General features: G+C 37.1%; 1 protein-coding gene and 1 long non-coding RNA gene across 4 annotated transcripts in view; both read right to left on the bottom strand.

The window, feature by feature from the left end:
• The window catches only part of LOC133530152 (transcription factor Sox-17-alpha-A), a 210,597-nt gene that overhangs the window by 122,108 nt on the left and 62,541 nt on the right, over positions 1-25,948 (bottom strand). Inside the window, exon 3 of the mRNA XM_061868010.1 lies at positions 78-457. Coding sequence (XP_061723994.1) covers positions 78-457 — 380 coding nt within the window. The remainder of the gene's footprint in view (positions 1-77; positions 458-25,948) is intronic.
• Positions 20,524-24,520, bottom strand: LOC133530169 (uncharacterized). 3 transcript variants are annotated; one of them, XR_009801264.1, is made up of 4 exons: positions 24,123-24,520; positions 23,686-23,886; positions 21,120-23,088; positions 20,524-20,661 (listed from the first exon to the last, which is right to left on the bottom strand). It is a non-coding gene; the product is annotated as an uncharacterized LOC133530169 (long non-coding RNA). The 3 variants fall into 3 exon arrangements; XR_009801265.1 differs by lacking the exon at positions 24,123-24,520 and having other exon boundaries at positions 23,686-23,922; XR_009801263.1 differs by lacking the exons at positions 23,686-23,886; positions 24,123-24,520 and having other exon boundaries at positions 21,120-23,129.

Below are 25,948 nucleotides of genomic sequence, written 5' to 3' on the forward strand. Positions count from 1 at the left end.
TGTATTTGATAACATCCACTTGACTGTATTCTAACAAATAAATGATTTGATTGATTGATTGATTGAAAAAAACTCACCTAGCATTTTACTCAAATCCGCATTATGCAGATCCGGGTTCTCATCAGCCAGTTTCTTTCTCTCGACCTTCGCCCACACCATGAACGCGTTCATTGGTCTTCGTATCCTAGCCTCCTTGAGCGCTTTCGACTGCCCCATCTTCGTTGCAAATGGCGCCCGAACGTATTGCTGGGGGGAATAGTCTCTGGTCTCATAAGGTCTGTAGTCGTATTGAGTTCTGTAGTCCAGACCGTAGGGTAAGGTAGACCAGACGACTAGTTCAGGGCTAGGTTGTTCTTGGGTGGAGTCGGTGCTGTTTTCGACGCCGCCTTGGACGTATTGTTCGTAGCTCCGATGGTAGGTTGGGGGGGAGTCGATGGCGCCGCCGGAGTCCATCATGCTGGAAAAGAGGATGGTTTTAATGTCAGAGAAAAATTACTTTGGAATATGTATATTGGAGGTCAAGGAATATGATTGACACATATAAACTTCGTAAAATTAAATTCATTGACGAACCTATGTCGAAGTAGATACGAGGATCATGCAAATAGATTCTCTATGCTAATTTGTGTGATACTTTTCCAGTTAATATTACAAAATGGAGTAACCGGGTACCAGATTGGAATTTTTAAACATTATATTTTTGAGTACCTATATAAATTCTCTTGGCACGACTCTCGTATTCCTAAATTTTAAACCTAAATATTCCTTAAGGAACCATCACGCTCCACGATTGTTAAGCCATTTAGGGTCCTAGCTAAGTTGGTTATTCAATACTTACGCTATGGAATGTCCAATTTAGCTAGAACCCTAAATGGCTTCTTGTAATTGTTCTGATAAGGGTCGGTAGCGCAGTTGATTAAGAGCGATTGACCCGGTGTTACAAGTGTGTTAATTTAATTTATAAATTATAGTATCGTTTACAGACGTCTCTACTTGATAAAGCTGTCCCTAATTGTCCAACCGATTTGACCTTTTTAGTACAAAATTGTACTATAATTTTACTCGTAGGTAGTATTGGCAATATTGGGATATACAAAAACAGCAGTACAAGAGAGGTATGGGTACTGTGAAGGTCATCTCGCTTTGTGTGGTAGGGCACAGCAGATGTCATTCCAGATGTAGCAGAGCCCAACTGGGGAAGTACCTCCACCTTACAGAAAACCGCAGCCAAATAACACTAGACCCTACTCATAGTGTTGTGTTCCTGCCAGTCGGCAACGCGCATGTAACTCCTCTGGAGTTGAATTTGCTAGCGTACATAAGCTACGGAGACTATGGTTACTTGCCACCGACGTAGTAAAAAAAACAGCTTAATATAATATAACTCTGAAAGCAATTAGATGATTTAGAACTTATTACGTACAGATAGATGTATGTAAATTAAAAAAAAACCATTTAAGTGTAGATAATACGAAATTATGGTGAAAATGTAAGTAGCAAATATTTAAATTTCTTGAACGTCATTTATTTATCAAAAAAATCGTGAAAATACACATTCAAACGAAAACCGGTTAGGTCGGTTGTTTTTCGCAAGTTATCGGTGAAATCCATCGATAGAAATTCAAAATGATGACTTTACATATCTATACTACTTCGACAATACACAATATATGTATAACGGCCCGATTCGAAGAATGATTAAGACACGTTTAAGATGTTTATAAGATCCGATAACTAAACGACATGTCTAAATTGACGTTTATTTCGATTCCGCTGTTGGGATCACAGCTCTACCTACGATATTTCTAACGCCAAAGTGACATTGGTTGCTCGACTCGAGCTGCTTCTATCAATTATACGACATACAAACGATATGTAAACCAGAACTTATCGTTATCGTATCTCATTCTTCGAATCGGGCCGTAAATCTCGAATATGTTGTCGATTTAGAAAATGGACTAAAAAGTAAATCCTGTCGGCAGTTTGCTGTTGAACTTGCTGTCAGTATAAGAAAAGTACAGTCAGCATCAATAGTAGCGGATGAAACAACGCGCCAAAAGTATCTGATATTCCAGATAACTTTTCCAAATATAGATAAATCTCTAAAATTTACATTCAAAAGTACTTCTTTTACCGTGTTAATTGTTCTACATATATAACCAGCACATTTTGTTAAGCTGTGTCAGAATGGTAGACACTTTTGAAACCTTGTTTGATCTGCTACTTTTGATGCTGACTGTACACCAAATGTAAATCCTTCGGTGATGTTGTATGCTTGACATCAACCTTGCTGGCGATACACATACCCTGTTCTATTGCCAGATATCAATATCCGCTTATCACTAATACCTCTTACGACCTTCCGTCAACGGGAATCTGTACATGGAATCTGAAATGTCCAAATGGGGTGTCGAGTGCGCCTGTTAACGCGAACGTGGCGGATCGCAGGAAGGTAACAGGATACCGACACCTAACACTGGACCCGCGGGTGGCAGGCGCCTCTAGTCTAACCAATCTAATGATATTTAAATCGTGTATGTCTAGGTAAAAAAATTGAGTCACACAAACCTAGCCGCTATACAATAGAAGCTACGCTCTTATTTTAAAACGATATCCTGAAATTAAGATTAAAATAACATATATCTATCTATCTCTGGTACTATTTTTTGTTGAGAGAAATTGTAATATGTACAAGGAAAAAACTGCATTGAGCCCCGCTCCGGGTTTTTCATCGCAATCAAACGCGGCAACGGCTGATATTAGTAGGTAGGTAATTATTTTAGTCATATTTAGTTCATATTTATATTTAAGTTCAGATACATTTAGGTTTAGCGATTAAATTTAGTTTTATGTTTAGTTTGACGACCAGTTTGGCCTAGTGGGTAGTGACCCTGCCTACGAAGCCGATGGTCCCGGGTTCAAATCCTGGTAAGGGCATTTATTCGTGTGATGAGCATGGATATTTGTTCCTGAGTCATGGGTGTTTTCTATGTATTTAAGTATTTATAAATATTTATATATTATATATATCGTTGTCTAAGTACCCTCAACACAAGCCTTATTGAGCTTACTGTGGGACTTAGTCAATTTGTGTACTAATGTCCTATAATATTTATTTATTTATTTATTTGTTTAGATATATTTAAGCCTGTGTTTCCATGAAATATATTTGTTTACATACAAGGAAATTAAAAATAGATCAAGTAGAATTTATGTACCTATTGGAAGTAATTTGTTCTATGATAGTTTCAAGATTAGAGTTGGGCCGTTCTCGAGAATATTCTCCGCTTACTATGGGAAATATTCTCAAAAAAAAGCGGAGAACGTTCTCGACAAAGGCACAACTATATTCAAGACACCATGCCATTTCCGAGTCCTATCAAACGACACCCCACATCAAGAGGTGGAAGCGGAAAAAATACCCCCATATATTAATATATGTAATATTATGCGCATAGTATCTCGTTGTCTACAAAACCCTAAAAATGTTAAAGTTAGATATTATGTTAAAATATCTACGTACCTGAGTTTTCTAAAAAAAATATTGAAGACCTGATTCTCACAGATCCTGGTATTTTTAGTTTCTTTTCAACTCAGAATCACAAGCATATTCAATCTTAATGTAAAAATAAATATTGATTACATCAGATGAAACATAATTAAACTATAAAACTTAAAACCTGAATCTAAAAATAAATAATACTAAACTTAAAATAAATTACTAAAAAATATACCCCTGCGGCATGGTGCCGTAGATACTGGCAGCATTTCCTCGCTGTATTGCAAGACTAATTCTTTGAGCGAGGAAACCGCCATTTTATCTTAATGTTACATATAAAAATGTCAACAATAAAATGTATGTAAATTGTAGTTTCCACTACGTCACGCTCATACAAGTAACAACGGACATTTCGGGACTTGTTTTTTTAGTAGAATAAGCCTAAGAAAGTCCAGATTTGTAGGAATCAGGTTTTGAATATTTATTTTAGAAAACGCCCACCCAGTGTCTGGCTACTGAACTGTATAATTTTCATATGTATCAACACAAACTGGAAATAATTATTTCAAATGTCCGGCACGTGCCGTGGAATACAAGAAATAATAGGGCAATAATAAGATACATGTGAAATAGGAACACGTCATAAGATACATGTGAAATAGGAGCCAACTTTGGGTGGCATCATTTAATACGTCTGAAGTTACATCAAACGATGCCGTGGCCGATATAAATACTAGCAAATGAAATATTTATGATTATATAATATTTATGAAGAAATTCTTTGTATGTATACTAAGAAAACTATTTCAATAAGAGAAAACCATAGTAGGTTTATGGCACCCATTACAATTAAGATATTTTAACGTTCGAATACAATCAGAGCGTCAATAGTCCGAGATTGAAATGGTCTCCCCGTCGAAGTTATACACCATACTTTTTCATTTCGAATCCAGAGGAGTGAAAGACATTCGTTCGCACAATTTTCACGAATTACTAGATATCTGTCCGAGGCTTTGCTCCGTGGTCGTTAGTGCTAGAAAGCTGAAATTTGGCATGGATTATAAATCAACAAAGCCGACAAAGTCGTAGAATAAAATCTAAATATATTTTTTTTAGGGTAGCTCCCCTACACGTAAAAACAAATAAGTGGGGGTGACATTTTTTTATGCTTCAACCGTACATTGTGGGATATCCTTTGAAAGGTCTTTCAAAACTAATAGGGGTCTTCAACAAACATTTTTTGATAAAGTGAATATATTCGGAGATATTCGCTCCGAAAGAAAAAAATGTGTCCCCCCCACCCATCTAACTTTTGAACCATAAGTCAAAAAATATGAAAAAAATCGTGAAAGTAGAGCTGAAGAAAGACATTAAATGAAAACTATAGCGGACATGATCAGTTTAGCTGTTTTTGGGTTATCGTAAAAAGTTTCCCCTTCATAGTAAAAAGACGTACTATCCACAGTTCATCCCTTGGTTAATAATCTACTATACTTTAAGCTCCAGTTTAGCTTATTGTGACGGAAGAGTAACTACGAAACCCTACTCTGAGCATGGCCCGATATGCTCTTGGCCGATTTATTCAATACTTAGAAACAGTTAACGTTACTGTTTTGTATTTTACTGTTTTTCAAACATTTGTTGATATTATACGAGTATAAAGCAGTTAATCTTAATGAAAATCAATTTAACGGTGCTCGATAGATCATATTTTTTCAGTGAAGGTGCTCCAAGCGTCCAAATTAAACTAAACGATATAAGTTGTCAAGTTCTGACTGCGGTGTTTCAAATAGACTTTCTAAAATGCCCATCTTTTAATTAGTTACATAAATAAGTATTTACAAAACTAACTACCTAAGAAATGAGTAATTCCTAAATAACTGCTAACAGTATGGAACTTGAGTCGATCCGTTCCGCGAAGGCGCCACGGTGGGAACGGAGATCATAAAGACGCCTTTTAACCCGACTGACGAAGTATAGCTGGTAATGTTTTTCGAATGTAAGTGTTTTGTAAGAAGTTAAAGTTGGCATAAAAAAAATCGCGAAGAATATTTAATTTTGATTGTCAAGTAACAAATGTAACGATATAATATACAATAAAAAAAAATGAAAATTAGGCATGATTTCGTGTTTTTTTCTATCGGAGCAATTTTAACCGCTTAAGGTTTCGGTTGGAGTCCTTTAAAAAAATAGTCTAGTTTTCTTGTGAATTTTTCATTAAGGTGCCGTAGTTCGGAGAGGGGAGTTTTAGAAAAATCGTACCGCTTTTTTTTTAAATTTGCAAAAAATTTAATTAGCAATCTTAAGAATTTTCTCTTTCTTCACTGAAGTGATTCGAATCCATTCTTTTTGACTTTCGCTCGATAAGAAAAAAATCACGAACATAGATCTAAAACGCACTTTAGGCACAAATGATAATAATATGATAATTGCTTCAAAAAATGCAATTTTATTTTCGAGGGACTACAGCCACATTTCTTTTTTGAAAACTAACAACAAATTAAATTTCAAAAACATCCGCGGTCCGATATCGGAGCACGCACATCCATCTCGCTCACACTTGCGCTCAGTGAAAGTGAGAGAAGAACACGAACCTACGGGGCCTTACGCTGTATCTTTTTACTGATTTGTGTCAATAATGAGTAATAATCTATTTTTGTTATGATACAGGAGGCAAACGAGCAGACGGATCACCTGATGGTAAGCGATTACCGCCTCCCATGGACACCTGCAACACCAGACGGGTTTTAAGTGCGTTGCCGGCCTTTAAGATAGTACGCTCTTTTCTTGAAGGTCGTATCGGTCCGGAAATACCGCAGGCGACAGTTCATTCTATAGTTTAGCTGTGCGAGGCAGGAAGTTTCTGGAGAAACGCACAGTTGAGGACTGCCAACCATCTAAGTGGTGAGGATGGAAATGTTGTCGCGTAGGGCGATGGCGAAAAGAAGCGGCAGGGATTAATCCGAACAAGTCCTCAGAGCCCTCCCCGTTCTATCTAATTCTTTCATGTCATGTGCCCTTGATGAAAACCATTCGAATAAAATGTTTAGATAGCTGTAACACATATACTATAGAAGGTAGAGGCAAGGAACAGAATCTCCTTAGGCAGAACTGTTGCAAAAGTGTCCAGCTGGACACTCTGACAGCTGTCAGCTATAAATAACAGTTCCAAATCTCTCCAGAGTAGCGCTAGAGTAGCTAAGAGACTAAGCGTTATTGACGAAGTGAAGTGCGCGGCCTATGATTAGATTTTTTCTCAAGTATTCTAGAGGTATTGTAGCGCCACCTATTTATGGTTTTTAATCGGACATTTTTTGGTATATGGAGATTCTGTTCCTTGCCTCTACCTTCCGTAACATATACTTGTACGGTCGCCGTCAACATAGCGGCTATTATAATATTATAACCAACCACAGGAGCCGAATAATAACTTAAAACAACTATTTACCAAGCTAATTTAAAACAATGAAGAATTAAACGACAACTACCTAACTACTACAACATATTAAAGTACAGTGTCAGACAATTAGAAGCAAGATATTAACGGACTTTACCACATAAAGTTGAAATGATTGTGCAATAAAACCTATACTTTATCACTTGAGGAACATTTGAAATTATTTGAGTTGTCCGTCATTTGCGGGAATCCTTATTACGAACTCTATCTTCTACAGCAAAGTTGGTATTTAAATGCATTATAATAGTGTTTTTAATAAAACTTCAGCTACGCAAAAAGTTACGGCCTCTACACAAGTCATCGATAATGGTATGCAATTTGCAATATATTGAGGTATTTGATCGATCGGTTGATTCCTCGCTCCTATGTTAATGGCACCAATCATGGGAGATTTAAGAGAAAACTTGGAGTATTTTTGATATTTCTACCGTACCTTTATGTTTTGTATGTATTTAATAAAAGATAGTGCAATTGGTTTTAATATTATTAACAAATTAAAACAACGGTTTTGTGCTCATGACGCCATTAATTTTTAAACTAACTAACTAACTAAAATGTTGCCAGCGTTTAAAAACTGATGGTAAATACTTGTTTTAAAGGATTTGTCTGTACCATCCCATTACTGGTGCCAGTCCCGTCATAGGGGCGTATATACAGCAGACAATTTTCTAAAATCGTATGCCACTTATTGCAAGGTCTGTAGAAGCCTTTAGCTTCAACAGATTTATATTTAGTATATCTTACAGCTTTTTAATACATGGGTTAAGCATTTACATAAATTTAAGTAGATAAGTATCTATGACATTATACTGAGGTATTTCGTTTTAAAGTTCAGTTGCCCATTTAAGACTAGTAGCAACTTTAGTTGACGCGTGTCCTCTTATATTTTCTTCTTCTAATATTTTGGAAAAGGTACATTGGAAAGGGACGAAGCTCTCAGTTCATTTTTGACTTCGAAATACAGTCCATATGATTGAAACTTTTCTAACCCTTATATCACTAAGGGCTCATTTAGACGGCGCGCGAACTCATATTTTAGTTACATTGCGGACTATTGAGGTTACAACCAATAAGACGACCGATCAAATGTCTCATTGTAATGAAACTCGCATACAAGTTCTCTAAATACAAGTTCTAAAAAGATATTTCATGAATATAGGTACCTCGCCCGCTTTATATTTCCCGATACGCAATTTTCCGCTATTAAAAAAAGTTTTTATTATCTGAAATAAAATCGTATATTTCAAACGTCTTGTGACGCGTGACACAATTCCCGTAGGGTCGTTTTCAGCTCTGGTCAGACATCTACCTATAGATATTCTGGTTCGTTGGTTACACGATTGTACCTTAAGCCTTTGAACGCTTTATGTCATAAACACAAACATCACTCAAACGCCAAGCTCCCGGGCGCAAAGGAGCTAATGTAAACCTTACTTGAAAGTGTGAAGGTTACTTTGACAGCGTCCGCCATAACACCTAGACTTGTCCTTGGCGCTGTGGGCACGACTAGTAACGACGACTTTAGGTGTTCTTGCGGTTCAAAAGGTATTCTTCTTTCAATTCTTAAACTCGGAAAAAGGTTTGAAAACACACAAAATGTACCTAATTCTAAAATAACATGAAATTTGACATGAACATTGAAGTACCTATGTCTAGTCGTTGCCAACACGAGTTCAACTCTAATGATAAAGTTATTAAAAACACCCATGAGATAATAAAAGATGTTGTTATATAAAATTCTTGTTTAGACGTTACGGAATGCGAGTTTTCTAATGAGTAAACTATCGTGTTGACTTATTATTGATGTTTATGTATAAATAGAATAATACAATAGACATGCCGCCCGTTGTTTACAATAACTGGGAAAATAAAGACTATGACGGAATTATTATTTCATTTTGCTAAAGTAAGCTAACTTGTTATACCTAATTGTAGAATAGGTACACTCAAGAGCAGCTAAACTAGTGGATCTGTGAGCTTTAAACCTCGCGATAAGCTTAAAAAATGTAAAAATTGTAAATACTTCGTTGAGTCATTCATTATCACAGCGAACTCACAATGGTTTTAAGGGGGTCCCTAACGCCAAAGACCTTCGATCTGAATCCCTTAGTTGTCTAATGTTTTTTGTAGCTTATCATATTAATGGCTGTAAGCAATATGGTATACCATATTTACTTCAAAGTTAACTGTCTTCGAGATATTTGGCATCAAAGTTGAACAATTTTAGGCCAAAAAACTGGTTTACTGGCCATAACTTTTGTGTTAATTAGTTTAAAATCAAAGATGAACCCAAATGTGTAGATTTCGAACATGTAAAATCTTTCACAGCAATCTAGTAACGAAAAAAGTGTGTTTTTTAAGACATTGCTTAAAATATATATATAAAAATAAGTGTTAATTTATTTCAAAATCCGGCAGACCAGAATGGAGATAAAAGATTGAAGAACCGATATCCGTTTGTCTTATAATTCTATCTACAGTGCAAATGTAGGAGTCACCACTAGTCAAAAATCGATCAAAATCGCGGGGAGCCCCTTATTTATGCCGACTTCTGCCATTTTAAACTTGAAAAAAAAAGACGGCAGAATAATTATAACTACCGAACCTGCTCACAAAATTCACGAGAATCGGTAGAGAAATGTGACCATTTTTGCCCAAGCTGAAACAGAGACGTTCGCTAACGCTCGGTTCAATCAGGCAAGAGTCAGAACCGGTTTATAAAATACCGGTAAAACCGGTTTATTTCGGTTTCTCTCCGAACTTATATAAGAACACAAACGTTTTAAGAACTTTATTGTAACCTAAAAGGTTTATTCGACGAGCGACGAGACGGCCGGCCGGCCGGCCTGGTGGTGTGCCACGTAAATATAGACACCGCCATAGAAAGAAACCGGTTTTGACTGCTCTACTTAGAAGGAAAAAACAGATTTCATACAATTTTTTAAATGCTTCTAACTCTTATAATAATTAAAAATTCGAATAAAATCAAACTTAGGTACATATCTGTGATTGATATACAACAAACTAACTATTTATATATATTTTTATATTATTTGACTTCACGTTTAATTTGTTCCTTATTATTTGTTATTATTTTTTCCTGCACCAACATACACAAATGTCTCTGTTTGACCCAATGGTTGACTGGTAGAGAATGCCTTTTGGCATTAAGTTCGCCATTTGTACATTTTTCTTTATGTGTGCAATAAAGTTTAAATAAATAAATAACAAATCGTTTTAAAATATTTTCAAAAATGTTAATATAATATAAATACTACTTATGTAAATGAGGAGTACACGATAGTATGAAAAGGCGATTATGCGCGGGTCCTTCACTTTCGTCTAAACAAGATAAAATTCCGCTTTGCTTCCCGCTAATCTCAACGCAAAAACCAGCGCAGCAAAAGATCAATCAAAATAAAAAGCGTCAACGTGGAAGGGTGCGTGTTTTCAAACACGGATTACGAGGAGACAATGGTCTTTGTTGACGGCGCCGTGTCAGCACCGCGCACAATCAGAGAGCAGACGAGCAGATTCCGGAAGATTGGTACATCACTGCCCGATTAACGTGTCCTTTAATACCTAAAAGCAAAGCCAAGCTTCCGACGACGTGCTCTGCCCTTGGTAGCGGTAAATTGGTTGCCAACCACCTTTAAAGTCACAGTGGTCGGAATACTCGTTGCCAACCATGTACCTACTATATATAACCTTAAGCATTCACAAATTATAAAAAAAAATTACTATAAAAACTTTTTAAAGTGCTGTAAGATTGATTAGTCTACTTATTGTACTTAAATGCAAAAATAAATAAAGAAATATTATAGGGACATTCTTACACAAATTTACTATTAAGTCCCACGGTAAGGCAAGAAGGCTTGTGTTGTGGGTGTTCAGACTACGATATTAATATACAAATACTTAGAAAACGTTCATGACTCAGGAACAAATATCTGTGCTCATCACACATTTAATGAGTACCGGAATTCGAACCCAGGACCATCGGCTTCATAGGTAGGGTCACTACCCTCTAGGCCAGGCCGGTCATCATAAAACTTAGCAAACCCTCGTTAATTTTTTTCCCTTTCCTCGTCTGCGTGGTGATGATGACGATTAACCTTTTGACCGCCAAAGACGTCATATGACGCGCGCGGCAACAGGCCAGTACCAACCTTCATGCGTACCGACAAGGTTCACGATTACGAGTACACGCCGCGTACGATAGGCGTGGCGTTCAAAAGGTAAAGAAAAGTCCTTCCCTGGGCTTCAAACATGCCAAATCTCATTCAATCGGTTTATCAGTTTAAGCATGAATAGGCAGAACACAGACAGACAGAGTAACATTCGTACTTATAATTTAGTAGGGTTAATAATCCTACAGCTACTTACTTATATAAAGTTTAATATCTGGGAGACAAAAGTTTGCTCGGAAAATATATAAAAACCCAAAAATGCGCGTTTTCGCAGAGATAAGACTTAGCTAGCGGCCCTATTCGAAAAATGCAATACGGAAAAGATATGAGATCGTTAAGTTCTGGTTTAGATATAGATAAGTTCTCAATTAGATATCGTTTGTATGTGGTATAATTGACAGAAGCTGCACGATTCGGATGACCAATGTCACTTTGACGTTAGAATATCTTTGAAAGATCTTACGGCCCTATTCGAAAAATGCAATACGGAAAAGATATGAGATCGTTAAGTTCTGGTTTAGATATAGATAAGTTCTCAATTAGATATCGTTTGTATGTGGTATAATTGACAGAAGCTGCACGATTCGGATGACCAATGTCACTTTGACGTTAGAATATCTTTGAAAGATCTTAGTCAGTGTTGCCAGATGGGTTTTGCGTTCCGTTACGTGCACCTCTTAAAAATAGTACGCAAATTCAAGTTGAGTACGCAGTATAAAATTTACGGTGCGTTCCTAAATAATATTAATCGGAAAACCACCGAATTTTATCGCTACTATAAAAATGTTGAAAATAGAACTTCACATATTTCGATAAAATATTTCTTGTTTAAGGAGACTCAATTCAATGCAAATTTGCCAACGGTGGCGTTTCGAAATGTAATACCGTCGCGGCGTCTGTCATACTTCGGTCTACTTAAACACGCTGCACGCTGCTGCGACGCGTCAGGGCCTACCGCGAACCACGTTCGACGTGTTGCCTCTCTGTCGCACTTATAAATTCGTACGTAAGTATGACAGGGAGGCAACACGTCGAACGTGGTTCACGGTAGGCCCTCTGTTCTGTGATTGTTAGGCAAACACAAACATTTTTTTTTACAACGGACGCCCACGAGTATTCCTCTGCGTTGAAGTCATTGTTGAAGTTTGAAAACTCATAAAGTTTTGTTTTGTGAGTGAAACCGTGAATAATACTAAATAAAAATGTGTGACAGTGATCACAGTGATGAAAATATGTTGCCCACTACTCCTCAGGAAATATTAAAGCCTTTTCCGTTTATGTTGTTCCGTTGTTTGCTATTTTGACAACTTGAAAAGTTTTATCGGCAGTTTGCGTGTTATTACTGTGAAGTGTTTGGCCAAACCGCCGCTACCACTTTTGAAAGGATGCCACCCAAAAATCCAAAAATGTAAGTTACACAAAACAAAAAGAATTTATTTGCAGAAAAATATAGCTATTTGCCAGTTCCTTTGATCGTTAACTTATGTGACTGTTTTTTTTCAGTCGCTCGAACGCAGCACAAATTAGATTGCTCGTTGAATACATGTCACAGCACACCCGGTTCGCCAACCGGGAATTTGACGGGCCTCTAAGGACCCCAGAGGTACGAGGCGCAATGGGAGGCCCTTGCACAGGCCTTAAGGGAGCACGGGCCCAATAAGTCAGTGCAGGCATGGAAAGTGGTAAGTAAATATGCTTCCCATAGTTAAGATTTCCATCACTTAGTCCGCATAGAAGTCTTCCTAAACAAGACACTTTTTTATAATTATATAATATTGAATGAAATTACAGTGCAATCTGTGCATAGTAATAAAATGAAGTATAATAACTAATAAAATTAACATCTTAATGATTACTGAGGTCATGATAATGCAGGTCAAAGAGTCAGTTGCTTATTATAATGTTTTCTAAAAAAGGTATTTAATATGTATAGTTTTGCTGTAGTGACCCACTAGGCTAAACCGGTCGTCGAACATTTGATTTGATTTTAATTTCTTAATAATATTTATGAAGTGAGTAATCTAAGCTTTCTTATTTCTCTTTGCTTAAACTAAGACCATGAAGAGTTTATTGTGTCTTGTTTATTGTATCTGTTGAGTTAATGTCAGGCTAAGTAGTTTCTAAAAGTACTTTGCGATACAAGTGCAAAAAGTAGGAAATTACCTTTTTGCATATATATTGTACATACAACGTCTTACAGTACATATGGCACTTTTCAATATATGCATGTATAGTGCTAGTTACTGCACTAGGGCGGTAAAGTAGCACAATATGTATTGCAATAGTACATTACGATACAAGTGCGAAAAATAGTTAATTTATTTATTTAATTAAACCTTTGGGAAACAAACAGGCAAAAACAACACACATAGTTAATCAGATTACACATCCACAAGCCAAACAGTTTCCACTAATGAGTAATAACAATTATGTTGCTCAGAAATTAACATTAATATCAAAACATGCAAAACTCAAATAACTCAAACTGTTGAAAACAATATTAACAAATTGGCAAGTATGCTGAAATATAGTAACTAATCAATATTATTATTAGCTGTACATTTTATTACAGAAACAAACTGTTGTAATGATAAATGGAATATATCAATATCAGAAAAAATTTCATTATAAGTTCTACACGCTCTAGCTAAGAACTTATTTCTTGCATATGTAGTACGACCAAAGTTAATTGCAAATAGGTTTGTGGAGCGAGTTCGCCGATCAGGACATCGAATTGAAATTTTAGACAAAAGATTGGGAGAATCAATAAGGCCATGTATGATTTTGAACAAAAATATCTGATCTCGAATTTCTCTACGGGGTTGAAGAGAGAAATTGTCAGGGCAAAAAGATTTAAATTTATATTAAATTTCATTGTTCTGATAAATTTGTTCTGAATTTTTTGAATTGTGTTAATGTGAACATTGAAATGAGGATTCCAGACTGTAGTAGCGTATTCTAAGTTGGACCTAACAAATGCGTTAAAGAGAAGTTGCAGAGTCTTAGGGTTTGTAAAATCCCTGCTTTGTCGGAAAATGAATCCCAACATTCTGTATGCTTTTGCTGAAATTTTGTCAATATGTGAAATAAATTGTAGTTCGCTATCAAGATTTAACCCCAGGTCCTTCACTTCAGACAAAACCCTTAAATTTTTGTTGTTTAATGAATAATTATACTCTATCTTATTGCGTTTTCTTGTAAATGTAATGGCACAGCATTTTTCGACATTCAAGTACAGTTCATTCATAGAACAATATAAACTCAGTCTATCAAGATCAGCTTGAAGTTTCATACAATCATCACTTGATTTAATAATGGTGTATATTTTAGTATCGGCATATAATAACAAGTCAGAAAATTTGAAACGAGTGGCGATAAATTAAAACACGACTGAAGGGAGTGTTTTAAATTGACACGAGTTGCGAATTACCTATTCGCACATGTATCGTACAACGTTTTACAGTACATAAGGTACCCTTTAAATGTTTGACACAGTAACGTAATATGGTAATTTTCGCACTAGTGCGGTAAAGTAGTACCATATGTACAGTCAGCGTCAAATACTTCGTAGTACACCATACTAAATATATGGTGTACCGAACTATTTGGCTACTTTGGTTGCTACAAAGTATTTGACGCTGACTGTACTGTAAAAGCTGTTTTAATACTATTAATAAGTATAGTTAGTGTATTAATTTTGCCATAATCGCATGCAGTTATGACTATGGGTATAAATATTGTTGAATTTATATAGCCGAGTCCACACAGAGCGACCGAGGAGGCGCGTGCGTTTTCCTTGCCCGAGCGCACGTCTACACTGGCCAGTTTGTGCGTGAGAATATTGCCTCACGCGTATGCTCGCTCTGTGTGGACCCGGCTAATCATGTATAAATGACAACAGATTTTATTCTCTAGGTGGGCACCTGCTCCCCGCTGGCGACACCCTTGCAGAAGCTAGCATTTTCAGATATATTTACTTTTTAAGTTTTTGGTTTGGTTTAACCGGAATTATTTTTACCCGACTATGAGAATGGGAAGGGTTATGATTTTAGCAGTCTACGTATGGATGCCGTATATATGCCGGTATGTTTTTGTTGTGTATAAATTACTAATCAATTTTGGTGAATGAGGTGTTTATAGGTTCATTTTTATGGGGTGACATAGACTACATAATAATATTTAACTGACTTTGGACAAGGAAGAGGTGCTATAGTTAAGAAAAAAATCATAGTCGGGTAAAAGTTTTTACAATCTTTTGCTTGTTTTCATTCTTATAACAAATATTTTAAACTTGCATGTGCTCATTGCCTCAGATTGACGACTACGTTGAGTTTTCGGGTGCTGGGAACAGTGTGGCTGGCAGCACGTTTTCTGCCACTGCTGAAAATCTCGTTGTTGTTCCAACAACCGCCACCGTTACTGCGGCCTTGCTCAGCGAACAACCCCACTTCTCCACCTCTCATTTGTCCTCGTCTCCCTCTCCTTCTGCCAGCCCTATACGCTCCACGCATTCAGTACTGCCCACAAGTCCTGGACTACCCGAACGTCCCTCTCTTGCCGCCCTTTCCGCCCGCTATGCCCGTCCCGCCCTTCTCGCTCGTTCCGCAATAACCGCCCAACCCGCACGTCTTGTCCTGCCTGCACGTCAAGTACACAGCTCTGTGTACGTGGATCCGCGCCCTGCACGCGTATCCACGTACACAGAGCTGTGTACTTGCCCCGCAACTGCACGACGGAACCGGCACCTTCGACAGCACAATTAATCATCTGCAGCATGAGCATGATAATATTTTAAGAGTAATTAATTAATTTATGAACTAATAATTCTGTTTTAAGATCAGGTTGAGTACGAGAAACATTGTTTATTTAACTTGGGACAAGAAAAACAGTAACTTGGCAGTAAGAATGCATACATAAAGCCTGTAAGCTCCATACTTGACGTACCATTCCCTACAAGTGTTTCTCTTGCCTCCATATTTCGCTTACCCCATCTGACCTTATTTGTATTGATAAAACATACAAATAATAAATATATATATACGCGAGCAATCGCAAAATCTACATTTCGGGATTTCTCGTATCGTACAGTGCCGTTTAAATAAAATAACACCACCAACTACCCATAAGAGGGTTATTATGAAACTTATAATTAACATGCATTTTATTGAAAGGCTGGAATTTTATTTATCTTGAAATCTTGACCATGGTCATATGTTTGACTGGACGGTACACGGCAATGTTATTATTACTAATATATTTCATAACACTAGACTTATTCAATCCTAAGTAACCTATTAGCTTCTCATTCGTGTGCGGTATATATCAGCGTTTGGTAGTATCATAATAGTCAAATCTGGTGTTGGTTGTTGTTAATAGTTAAATGTTCATAAAATTTGACAACTTATTATAGTTATATTTTGTGTGAGTCAGTTATCATAACAGAAATAAGATATAAAGCTGTTAATACCGTAAATTGTGTATGGATATGTTTGACTCAAATTCTGTATTCCCACAATAAGTAGGTATACGGGGAGCCCGTAAGAAATCAGTGGTATATGAAGGCTTTCTTGTGCAACTTTAGTATGAGCTGGAACAAGTAAATGTAGTTATGTAGAACAGATAATCTCCATTGTGGTAGATGGCGCTATTTATTATGTGCTCTGTGATACCACTTAGTTTAAACTTGCTATAACATATTTTATGTTGACAGGATATCCTGAACGAACTGAAAATTTTTAATGAGGCGCAGAAACAAACAAAATATTCATTTGGTTGCATAGTAAAAATGTAATGTATCCGTAGCAAATATTCAACCGTCGACCACATCCATGTTTTAAAACAAGTTCTACAAAAGTACAGGGAATACAATAAAACCTACTATCTAGGATTTGTCGATTACAACAAAGCCTTCGATTCTTTAGAACATGATTACATCTGGGAAGCATTGCGTACTCAAGGAATCCAAGAAAAATACATACGCTTATTTAAAAACATATACTCCAAAAGCACTGCCCAAATCAGACTAGAAGCAACGGGAAAAGAGTTCTCTATAGAAAGAGGAGTCCGACAAGGTGATCCAATTTCTCCTAAGTTGTTCTCGGCGGCCTTAGAGATGATATTCAGAAATCTGGAATGGAATAATAATGGACTCAACATAAATGGCGAAAATCTGAATCATTTGCGTTTTGCAGACGATTTGATTCTATTCTCAGAATGTCCAGAAAATCTAGAACAAATGCTACAACAACTATCAGACCAAAGCATAGTAGCTGGCCTTTCAATGAACACAAACAAAACCAAAATTATGACTAACGGTTCACATAGTCACACCATCATGGTAAATAAGGAAAAAATAGACTATGTTGACGAGTATGTATACTTGGGTCAGCTAATAGCGACCAGTGATACTATGGCTAAAGAAATTGATAGAAGAATTGCCAACACTTGGAAAAGATTTTGGTCACTTAGTGAAGTAATGAAAAACCAAGACATGCCAATAAAGGAAAAAAGGAAAGTCTTTAACACATGCATCCTTCCGTGTTTAACATACGGTTGCCAAACATGGTCACTAACTGAAAAATTAACCAACAAAATTAAAGTATGCCAAAATGGAATAGAGAGAAGTGTAATTGGAGTAAAAAGAATAGATAAATAAAATTAAACAAAATTAAGGTATCACCAAATTCAAAGATGCGAACAAAGTATGTAAAACACTAAAATGGAAGTGGGCAGGACACATGATAAGAGAAAAAACTGATAAATGGACTAGGAAGATAACAGAATGGTGCCCAATAGGTTGTGAAAGGAACCAGGGTGGCCAATGGAAACGCTGGGAAGATGACCTCAGGAAAGTGGCCGGCCCAGGATGGACGAGACTCGCAAGAGATAGGGAGAAATGGAACTCTTTAGAGGAGGCCTTTGTCGAAAGACAAGCTGTTGTTACAAAACTCAGTCGTCGGAAAAGAAAAACCTAATATTGTTATCACTGTAGAACAGCAATAAAGGCTTATTTTATTTATTTTATTTATAGTAAAAATAATTACGTCATAAGTCAGAAACACGCATGTGACACCCGTAATATAGCAACACCCATAGACTACGAAGACCGCTTAGCGTTGCTTGTTAGTCTCCGTAGGCTACGGTGGCCAAAATTGAGAAAAAACTGTCCAAAAAATTAATTTAGCAAGTAGCGAGTACCAGGGCCTCATGAGTTACAAGGTGTCGCCGACCGAAAATTTGAAACAGGTGGATTCTCAAAGAAACCTTTGTAGCCACAGTAAATTTACTGCAATTTTTCGACACATGATTAAAACTTTTAGAACGTCATTTGACTTTGATCCTTATCCGTACACTGATATGTGTATAATTTGTTAAATATCAAAAAGTGGCGCCATCTAATAGATCAAAGGCCCGGGCCGGGTTATGCCCGGTAATATGGCGCCCCTTTCTGATATTTAACAAATTTGACACATCAGTAAAAGAATAAGGATCAAAGTCAAATGGCGTTCTAAAAGTTTTAATCGTGTGCCTAAAGATGGCAGTAAATCTGCTGTAGCTACAAAATTTTCATTGACAATCCACCTCTATTTCAAATTTTCTTTGCTCATATCAACTAACAAATAAACGTATTATTTATTGTTTAAGTAGTATGTACTAGTAATAACACGCGAACGAATGAACAAGCACTCCTACCCTGAGGTTGAACTACCTGACTAATTATAGGTTCATCCTCTGACCTTTCCAAGGAGCAAGATCTTATTTTCGTGTATGAGAGCCTTTGGAATACAATATTATTAACGCCCGAATGAGTGCTACCGCGTTTAATTTCGCCACTAGGGGTGCTAGTGTAGACGGAGGTCTTTCGAAATGTCAAATGCATAGCTTTTTTATCGTGAATTTCTACTCCTCATTCATAATTGTGGTAAATCTTATTTCATCTTTGATTAGTTAGTCACCAAACAAAAGTAACTCAAATAGCCGGGTCCACACAGAGCGAGCATACGCGCCAGGCAACTTCCTCACGCACAAAACGGCCAGTGTAGACGTGCCTCGGACGAGGCGGAGCGCGCGTTTTCCTCGCCTAGTGCGCCGCCTCGGCCGAGGCACGTCTACACTGGCTGGGATTACCATCGAATCGTCTAATGTCGGTTTTGTTCCTTTGGGTTTGTTGTACCTAGTGACATGTTTTTTAAACGATTGCAACGCCATCTGCGAGTTGCTCGAGAGACTCAACTTACACACATATATGGATGTGGCTTCAAAAGTAATCACCGTTAATATCTCGTACCTTGAATAAAGGACCCACTTCTTAATTATTATTATAAATTATATTTTGGTATTGTTCCAGTATTAACACATTGGAGGACACCGAGATTATTGAGAACTTGGAAGACACAGTTATAATGGAAGAGGAAGACGTCTGAGCTAAGCGCTGTCCTCGCACCCTCCGTCTAGTTTACGTTTGCGGCCATATCAAAAATACACACCGTATGTTTATTAGGGTTCCGTACCAAAAAGGTACAAAAGGAACCCTTATGGTGCTATTGCTAAATATCTCGAGAAGTACTTAAGCTATCGATGTGAAATTTGGAATAGTAATGAATAACGCTGACCCAAACATATTGGATGTGTATTTATTTTATTTATTTGTAAGTATTAATAATGGAAAATTCCCAATATGAAGAGGGGGTAAAATTGCAAAGTCTAGTTAAATAGGTCAAGTGGGGTATCATTTGAAAGAGCTCAAATTGAAAATTACAAAACAATTTTTTATTTTCATTGTGAAAAAAAAAATTTACGTATGAAGGAAAATGTGAAAATAATACCATCCCCCCCCCCTCTCTCATCTCCGAAGTTTAAGAATGAAAATTGTTTTTTTTACATTGGTCAAGTCTTTCATGAGAAAATTTGAAGTTTGTACGGAACCCTCGGTGTGCGAGGTAAACGAACTCGCACTTGACCGGTTATTCTTATTGCCCATAAGGCCCGTCCTTAGATATATGTCAATGATTACGGTGATCTCGAAAATGGCTCAAATGATTTCAATTAAATTTGCTATATGGGGGTTTTCGGGGCGTTTTTGAGTTTTTACCTATTTGTTTTCCGAGCAAAAGGAATTAAAGTTTACTGATTTTGAAAACTGTGTTTTATTAGTAAAATAATGTTCTGATTACATTTCTTGAAAGAAAATACATACTTATTTAGTATATTACTACATAGAGCGGGATAAAGGGATTTGGTTCATACACATTTTATAATATGGTTAACTCTTTCCATTTTTCCTGTAGCCATAACAAAGTTAAGGGAATCTAAAGCATTGCGCATTTTTCTACGTTTTGTATATTAGGTAGGTATTTGTATCAGAATAAACATAGTAATAAGCAAAATATGTATTTATTAGACGCGCACGCTTTTCCTGCGCCACTCTTAATAGTAGTCCGTTTTGCGCATGACGATGAGGAAGTTCTTGAGGAGCGTCTTCATCAATATCTCCTACGATTTCCTCGGGAACATTTCTGCAAGAAAAAGGAGAACATCGGTAAGAATATTAGAATTTAAAGAAGAAATCTAATCCTCACTATAAAGAGTAAAAATGTGAAACTTTCTTCATCAATCGCTGAACAATGAAATTTATTTCCATTTGCCCTTATCTTCATTTAATAGGGAATATTACGCGAAACTCTGCGTAGGGGTCACAACTACCACAATCCATCACAATCTGAGGGCCTCCGCTAGCTGACGCGGATTATCCGAACGGACGCCCCGTCTAATAACAAATTGTATGAATAGCGCTAAGTGGCGCGGGCGCGTGCGACGGAATTGGCCTGGGAGCAGGACCCGCGAGCGTGCGCACGCGGCGGGCGTCCGCGTCAGCTAGCGGAGGCCCTGAGGGTCTACCGCGAAACAAGAAAATTTCGTTACTTATCTAACCTCTCTATCACTGATGAGAATCTGCAATGTTAAGCTCACTTACCTATAATGTTGCATTATGTTGTATACTACGCAACATGCATTTATTATTGACGATGCCTTCGTCGGGCTGTAGTGTAAGACGCGGTCGTGGCCCAGGCACCGGAATACGTTTTTGAGGTACCCATTGGTACGCTTGATCGTGTTGCGCACGCGACAGTGCCAGACCGTGTACCTTGCTTCTGGGCTTCCCGGGGCAGGATTCAGCACTGGCGTCATGAGCCATGGCTCAAGAGCATACCCGAGTCACCTGAAATTATTATTTTTTGGTTACATAATACTTAATCATCTGAACAACTAACGAAACTTCCCCCTTGCTTATGCCTTTTTAGGGTTCCGTAGCCAAATGGCATAAAACGGAACCCTTATAGTTTCGCCGTGTCCGTCTGTCTGTCTGTCTGTCTGTCTGTCTGTCTGTCCGAGGCTTTGCTCCGTGGTCGTTAGTGTTAGAAAGCTGAAATTTGGCATGGATATATAAATCAATAAAGCCGACAAAGTCGTACAATAAAATCTAAAATTTTAATTTTTTTTAGGGTACCTCCCCTACACGTAAAGTGGGGGTGAATTTTTTTTTTTCGCTTCAACCCTAAAGTGTGGGGTATCGTTGGAAAGGTCTTTCAAAACTAATAGGGGTTTTCAAGAAACATTTTTTGATAAAGTGAATATATTCGGAGATAATCGCTCCGAAAGAAAAAAAAATGTGTCCCCCCCCTCTAACTTTTGAACCATAGGTCAAAAAATATGAAAAAAATCGTGGAAGTAGAGCTTAAGAAAGACATTAAATGAAAACTATAGCGGACATGATCAGTTTAGCTGTTTTTGAGTTATCGCAAAAAGTTTTCCCTTCATAGTAAAAAGACTTCTTTAATTAGGTACTGATTATGCAAATTTGCCTATTTGTTTAACTCGGGTGAAAGGTACCATTTACTACACTTTAAGCTCCAGTTTAGCTTATTGTGACGGAAGAGTAACTACGGAACCCTACACTGAGCGTGGCCCGACATGCTCTTGGCCGGTTATTTACATTATGATAGGTATATTAACTTAGTCATGAACTATTTATTCTGTGGTCGTGATCTTAGTACATTTACTAACATGCACTTGCCCCATTCCAATAACCCGGGGTTAACCGGTTAAACCGTTAACCCAATGTGAAATTGTACTGGTAACATGGTAACTCCAGGGTTAACCAGTTAACCCCGAGTTAGTGAAATGGTGCAAGTGGTGCTAAGGGATTTAGAAACAGCGCGCCAAGCGGGATGTTTTGGAAACTCAAAATTCCATACAAAATGACAGTTAACGCAAACGCGTACGTCACGTCTCCCCATCGAATAAATTTACACTAGGTACAGATACACAATTTTCTGCTTACCCAGAAGGAAATACTCCCCAATGTGGCCATTGTACAATCTTCTTAATTCATCCTAAATGGACGAATTGTTAAATATGAAAGAGTCGTGCACACGGCCAGGAAACCTCGTGTTTACTGCCAAGATCTTACAGTTGACATCTGCAATCTGAAGATATAAGGTTATTTATATTCTTATTTGAGAATTGGTGACAACCAAGTAGTAACATATAAGTTATTATTTTAATGAATTATTATAATCAATCTAGATTAGGTACATCATTATCTTAGTCGATTTGTGTTAGATTGTCCCATAGTATTTATATTTCTTTATTTAATTATAATATACATACATTGTGGTCAGTGATGAGGATTTTATGATTAATATAAAAAAATCATTATTTGTAACTAAAATTGAAACTTACTAGCTGTACATTAAGAGCGTGAACGCCTTTCCGATTCAGATATTGCACTCCGTGTGGCACAGGTGGGAAATATTTTCACTTGAGTGCAGTCTACTACACCCAAGATATTTGGCAGACCATATGCATCCTCAAATCCTGAGGCAACTGATCGTCGGGACCGATCAGTTCCAGGAAAAACTATTATCCATTGGTCTTTAAGTCTGTAAAAAGGAGCATATTTTAGATGGCACGTTTTAGAACTTAACCTAAGTCAAACCTAGCTAGTATTGCAATTCCAGATTATGTATCCAATGTAACTAACTACCTGAACATAACTATCAAACAATACCTATCTCATTACACAATACATCAACACTGATGCTTATTCAAAAAAGTAAAAACTACTAAGATAGCCCTAGTATACTCTCACAGTTTTTGATGCCTAGTAGTTCAGTGGTCCAATAAACATACCTTCTGTTCACAGCATCTACAAATTGTTCGAGATACTGTGGCTTACAGTCGTCTGACCAATAGATAAACCATGATCCTGACCAGTCCCGTGTTGATAATTGCCATCAGCCAGCAGATGTAATGCTGTTAGAATCTTATTTAAGTAGTTGTACACAGCTTAATTATTTAAGTAATTTTTTTCGCTTAAGAAATATTTAAATTTTAAGGTATAATGTAGCACCTCTGTTATGTTATAAACAACAATTTCACCCAAATATTTGTATCAGCTAATTTTGTGTGATTGTGCGGTATCTTAACATACAAACTTTTGGTACTATATGAGCAACACTGCAATATTATAGCTTTACCTTAAGGTGAGATGGCAATTCATCACCCTTGTGAGGCTGGAGGTCGGCGTTGAGTTCTTCACAAATATATAACACTAACTCCTTTCGTACTCTGTCTATATGACGGAACTCTTCGTCCGGCATATCAAAGGGGTTTGCAGCGTCCCTCAAAGATCGTCGCTGAATCCTTCTTCTTTCTTTTTCCTCTGCAGCAGTTGCGAGCTGGAAGAAAAAAAATCTCGACATCCCTGCAAAGAAAATATTGACAATATTATATGCAGCGGAACTTTTTTTTTTTTTTGCTACGTCGGTGGCAAACAAGCATACGGCCCCGCCTGATGGTAAGCAGTCTCCGTAGCCTATGTACACCTGCAACTCCAGAGGAGTTACACTACTAACTAACTAACTAACACTCAATAACTAACACTCAATAAAATCATAGAAAAACGGATACTTACTGATAATTTATACCTTAACATAGGTTTTTTCATGAGCTTTGCATCCACGACAACGCTTGTCGTGACCTAAGAAGCACGTAGATAAAATTAACTATATTGAACTGCCAAAATGGGATAATGTGTCAAATTATCCGACGACCATGTTATGCAAATTGTCGATTGTCATCTATCGCTGTCAAATGTGGATAACTCCTATTATCGTCTGCAACCGTAGTGTGAACGATAAAATCGAAGAAAAAACTGTCATTTTAACAACAAGATTGTCACCATATCGCGTGATAACTAAGACCATGCTAAGCCCGCAGCGTAATAAGAGTGTAGTACCAAGTACAATTCTTTCGATACATACTTTTTGCAGCTAACTGTACCTATGTTCAATTCAACTTCATGTAAGGTCAGCATGGAAAGTGTGGCACACAGCCCATTCAGGTATGTGAGGCTGACATTGGGGTCTGTTTATACATTGATTAGTGTTTATTGCGAGTTCATACATTAGCTACTTGCATTAAATGGCAAATGTATGAACCTGCAAATAAATAATAAATAAATAAAATAAAATAGCCTTTTATTTCTTGCGAAATTTTAACATTGTTGTTTAGAGTTAAGTTAAAATAATTTTAGAACCAACATCAAAAAACTATAAGCAAACTTAATTACTTATAGCTTCCCAATGGCAGCTCTAAAACTATTTCAAAATGAATTTTAATATGTAGCAAGAACCCCGTCTTCACAGGTGAAGGCCTCCTCCAGAGTTTTCCACTCATCTCTATCTTGAGCTATTCGCATCCAGTTTTGACCAGCTATATTTTTTATTTCGTCTTCCCATCTAGTAACAGGTTTTCCTATACCCCGTTTCCCTAGTGGCCCTTTCCATGACGTAACATTTTTGGTCCAACGCTGGTCCGTTATTGCCTGCAAATAAGACTAACCAATTACCCTCAACACAAGCCTTATTGAGCTTACTGTGGGACTTAGTCAATTTGTGTAATAATGTCCTATAATATTTATTTATTATATCACGATTGTATAATAGTTATTTACGATACATTAGTGGCGATAAATTGAAACACGACCGAAGGGAGTCTTTTAAATCGACAAGAGTTGCGAATTACCTATTCGCACATGTGTCGTACAACGTTTTACAGTACATATGACCCTTTAAATTTTCGACATACTTAGTTACATAATGTGCTAATTTACACACTAGTGCGTAACACTATAGTAGCACCGTATGTACTGTAATAGTACATTACGATACTAGTGCGAAAATAGGAAATTCGAAACGAGTGGCGATAAATTAAAACACGACCGAAGGGAGTGTTTTAAATCGGCACGAGTTGCGAATTACCTATTTGCACATGTATCGTACAACGTTTTACAGTACATATGGGCCTTTAAATGTTCGACACAGTAACGTAATACGCTAATTTTCGCACTAGTGCGGTAAAGTAGCACCATATGTACTGTACATAGTTATTTGTGCAACAAGACAGGAAAGTTGGTTTTTCTTGCGAGTGTTGATTTTGAGTAAGCGAAAGATTCTATAATTGCATCACGAAGCGAGTGATTCTAAGTTAGAATCTTGAGCGTAGCGAGGGAGTTAAAAACACGAGATGTAAAATAACTGCTCTCGTGTGACACGCAACTTTTCACCTCAGTAGTGAGTTCATTATTAAAGGTTAATAAAATTAAACATCAAGTAAAGTTAACCACATTTATTTACATTCATGAATGAAAGGCATCATCATTATGACGAAAGCTTGTCTCACTCACTGGAGTGAGGAAAGTCGCATTTAAATTTCGGTGACAATATTTTTACGAAAGGG

Source organism: Cydia pomonella, chromosome 22, assembly GCF_033807575.1.
Source record: "Cydia pomonella isolate Wapato2018A chromosome 22, ilCydPomo1, whole genome shotgun sequence".
NCBI lineage: Eukaryota > Metazoa > Arthropoda > Insecta > Lepidoptera > Tortricidae > Cydia > Cydia pomonella.